Below are 12,538 nucleotides of genomic sequence, written 5' to 3' on the forward strand. Positions count from 1 at the left end.
TTAACTTGTTTTAGATTGACTGACAGATTCAGCATGTATGAGGGAGGGGGTAATCCAATAGTCTTCCGTTGCTCTGCATTGGGAATTTAACTGCCTTTACAAACTGTTCTCAATGCTTCACAACAGCATGTGACATTGTTGATCCGTGCAGATACTCATTAAATATACCACAGACCTACCACCATCCCATGGTGGTAAAAAAGTGGCAGCACATTGCAGCTCTTCAGCAATCGAGAAATTCAAGTTGCATCTAAGAAGAAAGATGAAGCAAAATAAAAACAATGGCGGTTTTAAAATGTATAACTTAAGTTCGGAATCTGTGGTTCGCTGCGGTCCTGTTTTTTTTTTTACTATTCCAGAGGAACCCAAGCTAAAGCTGCATTCTTGATACGCGATTTTCTCTTTGCTCATCGTAAGGGTTGGGCGTGGGGCCTTGCGTTAGTTGCTGGTCCCCTGCTAGCTGGCTCCATTTCACATAGCTGTCATCAGATGGTCACACGTCGAAATGTCAGCGGTAAACAAGGTCATAGTTAAAATAATTATGACTTCGTGCACAGGGCATAACGATAATTTTGAGATGTGCGTGACAAAAAGGTGTGGCGCTTCCGCCTAGTCGTGAGGCACCGCTCTCTATAAAAACACGTTAGCTCAGAGCTGTTTTACTGCTTGCCATGTGAATGCAGATTAAGTGATTGTTGTTCAGAGAGGCTGCCTATGGGTTTTACATTCTCATCTCAATCAATGTTTGTTGTTTTCAAGGAAAGGATGTGAGGTGCTGTTTCTGTGTCTACAGCTTGCAATGACAAAATGTTTTACTTCTTTTCTTCCAAGCACAACAGCCAAAAATATTGTGAGCCCCAATTTCACTCCACATTAGTGGATGAATCTATTTTTTGGCACACGTCTCATTCCAATTTACAATGAGATATTGAAATTTCCAAAAGCAAATCGAGATAAATGTGTTTGTCTATTGGTAATAGAGTAATTTAAAGCCCGATGAATGTTTTTGCTTGCCACTGGATTCACCTCTGTTCTCTCCCGGTGAAAGATTAAAAATTCTAAAGAGAGCACATTACCCCATCTTTAATTAACAGGTTGGTCCTAACTTTGTTTTGCAAATGAAATAACTTTTCGTTTAATTAGGTAGTGGCTGTGTCATAGGTTGATGAAATTAAGAGTTAACAGGAGAGTATCCTGCTGAAACAAAGGCACAGTCCTATACGGATCTGAAATTCCAACCCAGGAGAGGCTAATTACTTGATTTCATCTTCCTTGATGAAGTTGTTTATTCAGAGTTGAGCTCGTACATCCTTGTGGAGTTCCAGGCTGCATGTAAACGTCAACTGAGCACAGCAGCCTGTTGACTCTTCTAAGCATCATTTTTAATCTCTGCTGGTTCCAAGTGTCCAGCCTTAGGCTGTAGCTGCAATGTTTTGTCCCAGAGCTACTCCAAACACTCGTCAAAGTAAAACAAAAAGTAAGGTTAATTTTTGGGAGAAAGCTGGATGGATTTTATCCCCTATCAATGCCTCTGTGAGTAATAAAATATTCAGTTTCCTCAGGCATGAGATGAAATGAAAGGTTGCAGTAATAACAAGATTATAAAACTTTTTTATTGATCCCCTCTGAAGATGAATTCATAAAGCAAATTCCACACATATCTCAGGTTCACATTTCTTTTTTTTTACGCAAAGTTATGGCACCGTTACTTTCTATAATTTCACCAGAAAAAATATTGATGTGGCTGTGGCCATTGTTTTATTTTATACAAATGATGAAGTACATGTAGACCCACTGTAAAATAGCAATTACACTATATCAACATTCCCCAAGAAAAAAAATTAGCCGGGCCAGTAAGATGTCGAAGCTAGTGATATCGGATGCAAGGAAAAATATACATTCCACTGACAGGTTGTCTGACACCATGGTAAACTCCGGCGGACACAACAGTCGAGGAAGCACAATTGGTTTCCCCTTTGGAAGCAACACAGTGATAAACAACTGATGGACAATATTAAACCCAAGGGGAGAAGCTGAGTATGACAAACAGATTTATGCATGGATGAACTCCACTGCGCCAGAGCCATCAATTCTCCATCTCTCGAAGTTTCTTTAGCCTCCGTCTCACCGCGCCTGTCATAACATTTATCCCTGCTAAGTGCTAATACATTTACATTTTTAGTGCTGCTCAGTAATAAAAGAGGTGGGATGCGTGGAGGCCTTTTACCATTGCTAAAACAAACATCACTGAACTCATCCTCGGAGGAGCCACCCCACCTTCAAAACTCCCCCGATAGTCCATCCACCACCCACTCTCAGCTTGGCCACCGCTCCACAGTGCAGGTCAACAGTGCTGCGGTTTGAGTCTCCTCAGTTTCCCTCACAGTTCTTGACATAATTTCAGGGTTCACTCACAAGAGTCTGCCTCACACAGGAGGATCCACATTTGTCCAGACTGGATTCTCTGTGCACGCTGTTGTCGTTTTAGGTTTGTGGAGGAAACATTTTGTAACCAAAAGTTATCAACTGAAGTCACAGGTTAAGCACACAGGCACAACATGGGGAAAGGGGGGTACAGGCTGGTCTCTACTGTCTCAGTTGACTTACATGCTAGTCTTTTGGGTGGGGTCTAATTTTCAAATGACATTTTATAAACAGTCTGAATCAAGAATTAACTATGCAGTATTTCATTAAACATGATCACATCTCCTATTGTGTTGATTTAAATCCACTGTCTTCAAATCAGGGTTTCATCAGTTACATGAGGGCAAAATATTAAAAGCAAATTTAGTAAAGACAAAACCATCACATACGGGACAAAATAAATAAATAAAAAGCTGTGCATGATTTGATTACTAACTAACCACGGATAAAAATAGCAAAGCATTTTTCAAACACAGCCCAGTTGGTACCTAAGTAAATTATCTACACGCTTGTGCTGCATCTGATCTGACACAACACTAAAATACTGATCTTAGGTGAATGATCTGGAGAGGTATAACCAAGGCTGACCAGCCATGATAAGATCTTCACTCTTCCAACTACTCAGTAAGGTAATAACAAGCCTACTTTAAGACAAGTGGTTATTGGGTTGTTTGAAATAGAACAATTCACAGCTTTACAAAGCCCTTTCCTTGGATAGCTGGTAGGGCACATCAATATAGTTGAGGCATTTTGAAAAATGACTTTATAAGACTACATACTGTGTAGGACCAGTGAGCAAGAAAATACTACCAAAAATGTTAGGTCATCATTTCTTAATCCATTTTGAATTGCCTGCTGTGGTGCCTGCGTGTGAGAGGAACCCTACCTGTACCTATGCTAAGTTTGACCTTTCCACAGTGTATACATTCTTTTCTTACATGCCACATGGAAAGAGCAGAGAAGAAAGCATACACAGGCCTTTACTAAGATGGTAAGGAAACAGTCAGCTGTGCATTTACACCTGGGACGTGGCTGCTGCTTCCTGCAGTGATCTGTTCCCACAAGGTTTCAGTTCCAGTTAACCACAAACAGTACTCTCAGTGCAGTGAACAGCAGGTATTTTGGAATGGGATACCAGTAGAAGAAGGCACAGAGGGGTGCTTCATAAGTGTCCATGCTAACGGAAATTGTGCATCCATACAGTTTACCAATAACACTGTGAACTGGATATATAGTACATCATGTGTAACAGTAGTCTATATCTGGGATTTCTCCTTCTCTATAGCCGCGGTTGGTGCCATGACCTGCATTCGAAACATTGTTGTCACCTTTGTACAGGCCAGTGCCATTAGAGGGGTATATGGTATGAATGATGTAATCCTCTCGTAGGGGTTTAGGCTGCATTGGCTGGCAGGCAGCCAGTGGCGTCATCTGGAACCCTGGACTGCGGATCTCCAAAATCGTATTGTCCTTCTTAGTGCCTGACTCAATGTAATCATCACAGCTCTTCTTTTTTCGCGAGTTGCTGCGAGTGTAGTGGTCACGGGTGCATAAATGCCCAGTCCTATGTCCATACCAGCAGAATATGCCAAAAATAAGAGCCAAGGACACAATGGCGGTAGCCCCACCAACAATCCCTGCCAAGGGCAGAACTGTCATGTGCTGTGAGTCTTCATTCTCATCCTCCTCCAAAGGGGTGAGGTCAGACGTTTCAGCTTTTGCACACACTTGAGCTTCATCGGAGTCAGCATCTCCAGAAATTGCTCCCTTGCTTTCAGAACTTGCAGCCAGTGGCACCATGCAAATAATGTAACTGGAGCGTGGTTGGAGGGAGGTAAGCAGGTACTCACGACGGTCCCCCCGCACCAGAGTCTCTGTAATTGATCCCATGGCGTTACCAGTTCCTAGTCGGAGCCAGCTCAGCCTAAAGGACGAGCTGGGTTGGGCCACGCTCCAGGTAACACGGACACTGTTGTGCGAGAGAGGCTTCACATTGAGGGCCAAGCTCTTCCCCACTCCACTGCTGCTGAGAGTGTAGTCTAAGCTAGAATCAGGAAGCCCTAGGCCAGGTCGCTTGGATCGAAGAGTGAAGAGAGAGCCTTGTGGAGGGGTGTGAGTGGTAGAGGTGTCGACTCCACCTCCGCCCATTCTGTCTCTGGTCCCTGCAGTCCTCACCATCTCACACTCCTCCATCTCGCTGGCCAGGTCTTTCAAAGCCATGTCACGCACTCGGTCAGGTCCATGGCAGCTGAGGCCTCTGACAGTGATGGTGTTACCACGGGCATGCAGCCAGTCATACAGCCAACGCAGGTTGCAGCCACAGTGCCAGGGATTGCCTCGCACCAGCAACTGGCCCAGGCTGTCAAGGTCTTTGAACAGTCCCCTTGGTAGGGTGGTCAGGTTGTTTCCTGACAGGTCCAATCTTAGCAGCCTGTGCATACCATCCAAGGAACCACGTGGCATATGAGTCAGGGCATTTTCCTGTAGAGACAGGCGCTGCAGATGGGCGCTGGGCAAGTTGACCGGTGGGGTCTGGAGGGAGTTACGGACTAGGGACAACTCAGTTAAGTTTGCAAGGCGGGAGAACGTGTCATCGGCAATGCGCTGGTTTGCCAAAAGGTTCCCGTCCAGGACGAGACACCTAAGTGAGGAGAGCCCTCTAAAGGCGTGAGTTGGGATTGTGGAGATTCGGTTGTCATCTAGACGGAGTTCTTCCAGGGAGGCAGGCAGCCCTGAAGGGATACTGGACAGGTGATTGCGTGAAAGGAAAAGCAGGCGCAACCGTGGGTTGTCAGCGAAGGCCTGGTCCTCGATGCTAACAGTGGAAATAGAATTGTCATCCAGGTGGAGCTTCTCTAGCAAGGGCATCCTAGCCAGTGCACTACGAGGAATAGTGCGTATGTTGTTGTCCTGCAAATGCAGTTCACGGATGGATGGTGGCAGGTGCACAGGGAATTCATCCAGTTCATTATCATACAGGTAGACCACACGGATGGCAAGCTGGCGCTCCAACGACGTGGGCAAACCTGGGTTGTTAATCTGGTTGTTCTGAAGGTAGAGGACAGATGCCGAAGGAGGAAGCGATGGGATGGAGCTCAGACCACGATCGTTACAGTAGATAAAGTCCTCATCGCACCTGCATACGGATGGGCATATCATGTCCCTGTCTCCAATGTACCCTTGTATCGTGGCTGAGGCAAACTGGAGCATGCCAGCACGTAGTGTCAAGCAGAGAAACAGCAGGAAGAGCCGAGCCCGCAGCTTAGCCACACCTACAGGTGCCATTATGGTGAACATAAGCACTGTCTCACTTCTCCAGGTGTGTTGTCAATCCTCAAATTCTCCCAGTGATTCCTGTGACCTCCATCCTGTGAAAGAAAGAGAAATTAGAGTTAGAATGGATGCACAAATGATTTAGTTAATAGGTAGGTAAGCACGTGAGGGTATTTCAGTTAAACGTTGCTGATTATTTTCAGACTGTACTTTTGTTCTTGTCTTTGTTAACAATATAAGTGTCTAAGAAAATGCTACAATTATTTTATCTTAACATAACACAACACACATCTTGCACCCATAACAAGATAGTTCTTGCTTTATAATTACTGGTCATATCATCAAGTTGTTCACACATGGCAAGGTCTTTGCAGAATCCTCTCAGCTTCTCAAACATTTATTCAAAGCAGAAAATAAACAAAGAAGAGAGACCTCCACAGTAACCCATCATAATGAGGAATTAGCAACAGTAATCCCTGATAACAGACAGTTAGACTAGACTTGAGCATGTCCTGTAACAAAAAGTTTGGAAAAGCAAATCTGGAATTGACAAATCAAATCCTACATTTAGAAATAAGCCTTGTGCATAAATATGTTCTCTGCTGCTGAATTATGTAGATAGATCTGGAGAGGTTCTATAACTCCATTAGGAGTTTCCAGCAGATGGCTGCATTAGCCAGACAGAGCTGTAGATACTTTTCATTATCAAGACAGAACAACATGTTTCAGCTCAGAGCCGTCATCTTCAATAGCTGAATTCTCATCAGGGAGTCAAGATGAACACAAATCATGTCTTCCTAATTTAGTTGCATCAAATTAAGTACCATAAAACAGTAGAGGAAATATTTAATCTGAAGTGAAATGCAGCGATGCGACAACTAATGAACTATTTGACCAGAACTGCTCTTTGGGAGTGTTCGTGAGTTTTACTCAGAACTTGATTGGCATCACAGTTTGCTGCTTTTATTGAATAAACTAATACGTCATAACATTAAAAATGTTATTGAATACAGAGATTGGAAAACTGGTAAACTGCAACAGAATGACAACATGAGCCCATTGCAGTGTTCGATAACCAGAGCCATTAGTAGAACCATTAAGGCCCACACAGCAGCAAACATGGTCAGGCTGTGTTATTGATTTCCTCACGAATCTGAGGTGATCTGCCACAGCCAGTCGGCTCTCATGTAAATTACAGGATTCCCAGGAGTGTAGGTCACGACAATTAACCAAATGAATAACAATTCTGCTGGAGGTTGACTTTGGTGAAAATAAATTTGTAAATATTTATCACAATATTGAAAATGATGAGAGAAATGATCGTTGACATTGCAATCATTTTCAAGAGTAAGGAATCGCTGTTCGAGAAACCAAACCCTCTTACAGTAGTTTAACAGTTTAATTCTGAAATAATTACTGTTCATTTGCTTTTAAAGAATTGATTTGGTTACAAGGCATACACACAATACAATAAATAGCTACGTTAGAATCCACAATTGAGAAAAAGAGAAGAAATAAAAAGAGAAAAAGGGAAACGATTAAAAAACAGATTGATAATACCTAATAAAATAAAGATTTTAAAAAAAAATGCATACCACATTACATACCACACTAGATACAACACATATACAAACATTTTCACATCCTTCAACCGTGTCATTATTAATGTATTCTATAACTAACCCATTTTCCCCATCTCTCATAAGGATATGAACTTGGTTTCTTGTTCTTAAGGTTATTATTTCCATCATAAATTTCACTCATCAGATTCTTCCATTGGTCAGGTCAAATTCTGATCATGTTTTTGTCAGGTGAAACTTAAATACATTTTGTGTACAAATAGAGGATTGTATTTTATTTTCCAGTGAGAGTTGATATGATATACAACCTTGTCTTTCACCATTATAGTATATTTCAAAGTAAATAAAGCCTATTGAGGTGCCAGTATGCTAATGTAGTTGGCAGTAAATGCAGTATAATGCACATTACAAGTGCTGTTATTAACAAAACTATTTGTAACTGCATTATTTTCCAAGTTCAAGCCTTACTATTACATATTTCTTCTTCGATTTATGGTCATCACCAGCAGATACAACATTTCCCAACACACTGATCATTGATTGCCTCTCTACTTCCATCCTTTTCAAGACACTGAAGATGGGTCAGTGCACTTTCATTGGAGCTTGAGGAGTACCATAATTACTAAAATATATAAAAAGATAGTTTTGTTTATAAACTTTGTGCAGTGGTTGATTATATGTCTATGCACCATATTCTGTGGTGCATTTTCACAAGATGGTGTATATGTGTTTGGCTGAGTAGTGCTAAAGAATGGATGACTTTTGATTCCCAGGGGCTTCAGCAGAGAGATCTTGAACAGTACAGTATTTGGGTCAGCCCTTTAAAAACAACAAAGATGTGGTGTGAGATTGAAGTGGTGCTGACTAGAGCCTGAGGGATTAATAGAGCATGTTGAGCTGTGAGTCTCTGGATTAATCAGGTGCTACTAAGAATGGCAGACGGTCATTTCAGGATGTGTTTGCCCTGTGGTTGCTCATTTTTCTTCCTCTATTAGAAAATGAAAGTATAAAAAGCTCTTCAGTGCTCTTTGTGTTTGTGAATTTTTCTGCTTCAGATGTGCCGTGTGTTTGTCTGTCCATGCACGATCAAATTGCAAAACATTAACCCATATGGGAACAATCTATAAGGTCACAGTCTACATTTCAGTTATCTTTAGAGGGGAGTGAAGCGGGGATGTGGGGCAATGTGTTAGCTAGACAGCCAGCCGCCTCAGGCACAGTACAACAACCCCCCAATCTAATACTGGAACCCAAGACTGGATCGATTTACATAAAAGAAAAAAAAAACAGGGAGGGAGAGAGAGGGACAGAAAGCAGCTTTGAGCAAGACCTTTGAATCCCATTTCACCATGAAGTCACCCACAGAGGAATAGGACTGGGAAATCTGGAAAAGCAGATTTTGGATTGACCCAATGGGCTGCTGATGTATCAGGAAATCCATTTTACTGATGGCTGGGAAAAGATAATAGTGGCCCACAGCTTATCTTACATGGCATGCCCATGGATCGCATTTTAGATCTAAAGATTGGACATGTGGAAGGGATGACGCAAAACATGATGGTTATGGTGACGACAGAAATAACGGATCTGAGACAGAAAAAAAGAAAAAGAGGCCAGACAAGCATAGCCTATTCAATCTGGTTAATCATAGAGGGTTTTATTTTTGTAATCATTCTTGAAATACTCTAGCTAAGACACCCTTTCTTTGCAATAATGTACACTAATCTTCAAGCTTTTAAAACATGGAGTTAAAAAAAATGCACTTTAATCCCTGAAAGAAACAAATAAGGCATTAATATGCAAAGCAGCATGGACAAAAAATGTTTTGCTTCCTTCAAAAATGCAAAAAAATGTGAACTTCATTGACACTGTTGCATCAAATAAACAATATGGTAATCATCATAAATTACTTTCAAGTGTGTTCAAGACAGCCCTCTGTATTCATCGCCTCACACAAATCAGTTTTTGCGTTCGTGGCTACAAATATATTTAAAAATATTTGCTTTACAATCCTTTTAAAATATCTTATTATCTTCTATACTTTGAAAATATGCCATGTGAGTATGCTACAGAGGCAGATTGAATGACATGTTAAAGGCAGATAAGAACAGATTTCATCCTAACCATACTAAGTCATTTTCGTCTTGGTTTCAGCACCAATTTCCTGCCATGTGGGAGTGATTGGATTTGCACTAAGCAGTTTCTCATCTAAACTGCTGACACACAGACCCAGGGTATGTGACATATGTGACATACATAGAGATTTGTGTTTCCGGATGAAATAACTTTTCCTATTTTTGTCATAAAGTATATGTAACCCAACCGAAGAATGCTGTATTTCCTCTTGTGTGAAAATGGATTACGATTTGAATTAAAAATTCCACCAAGAGCTTAAATTCTTAAATAACATGTACAAAAAAACAACTGTTTAATTTCATTTATAATAAATAACACACATTGGATCTGGCTCTCAAAAATTAAACCAAATCTTTCAATATGTACGAATATGAGAAGGCAATGTACTTTGAGGGAGCATGTTTGCAATCTATTGCCATTTAACATGAAAAACAGAGCAATAATAATCAATATTGGCCCTAAAAAGTATTCATATTGTACTTTTTCTTTGTCAATATTGCTTTGAAATGATCCTGCAGCAGAGTGATAGAGATAGTAAAGGAGCAAAGGAATTCTTGACATAATTCATATTAGGGGAAGTACTATTCTTTCAGCTTGCCTTTTGTTTGCTGTTTGTTATGCGGCTCACAGGGCCCTGATATATATAGCGCTGCAGCACTATAACATGTTTATTTCTACAGCACTGTAACGTTCTGTTGTGGTACCAGTCTAAGTCCCTATCCTTTCCTCTGCTGCTACTGCATCGGAATTATTTTAGTTTGGTGTGTCTTTCTCCATCAGCCAGATTACAGACCGGTTTGGGGAGTAACGAATGACATGTAAGGGGAAAAAATGTAACTGTATCCCTTTAGTTAAACAAAAAAGCAACTGATACCAGAAAACTATAAAGAACATATTGTGTTTGTTGTAAAAAGATAAGATCTGAGTTCTTCTCCCAAAAAGCATTATAGGGCCTTTTCTAAGGGCACCTCATGCATTTCATTTTGCAATCCCGTATTGTATAACAACAATAAAGCTCCAACCTTAAACATGCCTTTCTCATATTAAATAACTTCCTCTTCCTTTGTATGCCAATTAAGGAAGCAAAACAACAGGAAATCTTTGGAGCTATTCAAGAAAAAGGTCTTGATCTTAATGGAAGTGATAGCACAAGCTAGCTGTAAACTGAACCTCAGATGTGTCAGTCTGTGTCAGTGATCATAAAGCAGGCTTTGATCAACGCCGCGCTGACTTCTTAAATCATCTCCCCTGCTTTTAATCGTGATGCTTCTTCCAGTAATGTTGGTGCAGCATTAAATAGAGGAAACAGTTTATTCCTAAGAAGAGTCCTCTCCATTTTGAGAAACATACTTGATCACTTTAATGGGACTTTAAAGGCAAATTGATCTTCTGCCTTTTGAGTCAAGGAGTCGGGCTGTGGGTGTCACACTTGAGCTTGGGCTCAGATTTCTTTTTTGGGGAGGAGAGAGGGAGTTTTGTTAGCTCAATTGGTTGAATTTAAATGAAATCGTGACGACTTGCTAAATGCAGGGCTCTGGGGGGCACAAGCGACTGAGTCACATGACAAGGCTGTGCTTCCAAGGTTTAAAATTCACCCACATCAGAAAAACATCACGTGCAATAGAAAGATAGCAGCACTGTCAGGTTATGTCTGGCAGCCATACTGGAGATTAGAACGGCTGTAATCTCACCACTGCTAAATGCTGTGAGAAATGTATGAGTGTAAACCGAACACTTCACTGCCGCTAACTCTACCCGTCATGAAGGGAAAACACCTTCACGCATCAACAGCAGCAGCCCAGGAAACTTTGAAATATTAACCACTGCATCTTCCCTCTTTTTATTTGTTTTAATTTCATTTAATCATGCATTCTATATCCTTATCCTTTTGGTGTTGATTGAAAATGTAATCAGATGTGGCTGTATACTTTTAATTTATTTGCTCAAACAAATTATTTTTTCCTAGTGAGGAACTCAAGTCAGGTCTGTGTTTCTGTTTTGTGTCTAACTAAAAGTGATGTTCCCATAAAAGAAAATTTGATGTGTTTTTCTATATAAAGAGCCACATCATTTTTAGGTTTTTATTTATGTCAAAGGAAATGTTTTTGGTTATATTCCAGCAAAGGGAAATGTAACATTTCCAATACAGATATCGACAGTAAAGATTGGTTTATGTGTGTAAGAAGAAGGCTGATCTATTACATTATTACATTACATGTCACTTGTGAGACACGCTTATCCAAAGCGGTTTACATAATTTCAGTACTGTGGTCTATCCCCACAGGAGCAACTTGGGGTGAAGTGTCATAGCAGGGACACAACGACATGCTGACTTCAGTGCGACACAGCCTCCCTATATCAACTAATATTAGATTATTGCAGATTTATCACTATATTTAGTTTTTAGTTAGATTTATCTACAATTTGTACTTAGCTCTTTAAGTGCACTTTCCCGATAAGCAATTTGACTCAAGTAACATCAATGCATGAGTCTTATTTGTAACTGACTAATGTGTAAAACACACTAAAGCAATCGATCTGAATATTTGCTTGTGTTTTACAATAAAAAAGGTTTTATAATTGGTAGTAAAGGTAAGTTGTTATGCATGTTCCTTTTTTGATCTGTGTTTTGTTTTTATGTTACCTTAACACATGTTTTATTGTATTCATGTTTTTGTGTTCTTATTTTGAACTTTCCTTTTTTATTGTGAAACACTTTATGCTTCACAAAATGCTTACATTTTATTTCTGTGAAAGGTGCGATACGTTTTATCATTATTATCATTATTATTACAAGTAAGGTGAAGGGCTTTTTTTATTGACACAATTATAATATTTGAAATACATTTTCTTTGCTGTACATCCTCTCATACAGTCAGGCCACAAGGACATTTTACATCAAATTCACATTCACATTCTACAACCTCATCCACCCAAATAGAAAGTACAAGCAGATCTGTTTCCATCACATGTTGCTGCCATGATCTCAGCCTGCTGCTCCCAATCAACTGTATTACTCACCTCCCTGTCAGCTTATTCATATTCTCATTTCCACCCTCCAAAGCACAATTTACACTTACTTCAAATCCCACATGGTACTCCCCAAAATCAAAACATGTTCGAGC

The 12,538-nt window shown here is 40.4% G+C and overlaps 1 protein-coding gene across 2 annotated transcripts in view; it reads right to left on the reverse strand.

Moving 5' to 3' along the window:
- Window positions 1–1,631: 1,631 nt before the first annotated feature.
- Window positions 1,632–12,538, reverse strand: part of flrt1a (fibronectin leucine rich transmembrane protein 1a) — a 45,282-nt gene continuing 34,375 nt past the window's right edge. For both annotated transcript variants that reach the window (XM_063895707.1, XM_063895708.1), the window contains exon 3: window positions 1,632–5,792. In XM_063895707.1, coding sequence (XP_063751777.1) covers window positions 3,664–5,721 — 2,058 coding nt within the window. In that variant the 5' untranslated portion in view covers window positions 5,722–5,792 and the 3' untranslated portion in view covers window positions 1,632–3,663. The remainder of the gene's footprint in view (window positions 5,793–12,538) is intronic.

This window comes from Eleginops maclovinus, chromosome 11, assembly GCF_036324505.1.
Source record: "Eleginops maclovinus isolate JMC-PN-2008 ecotype Puerto Natales chromosome 11, JC_Emac_rtc_rv5, whole genome shotgun sequence".
NCBI lineage: Eukaryota > Metazoa > Chordata > Actinopteri > Perciformes > Eleginopidae > Eleginops > Eleginops maclovinus.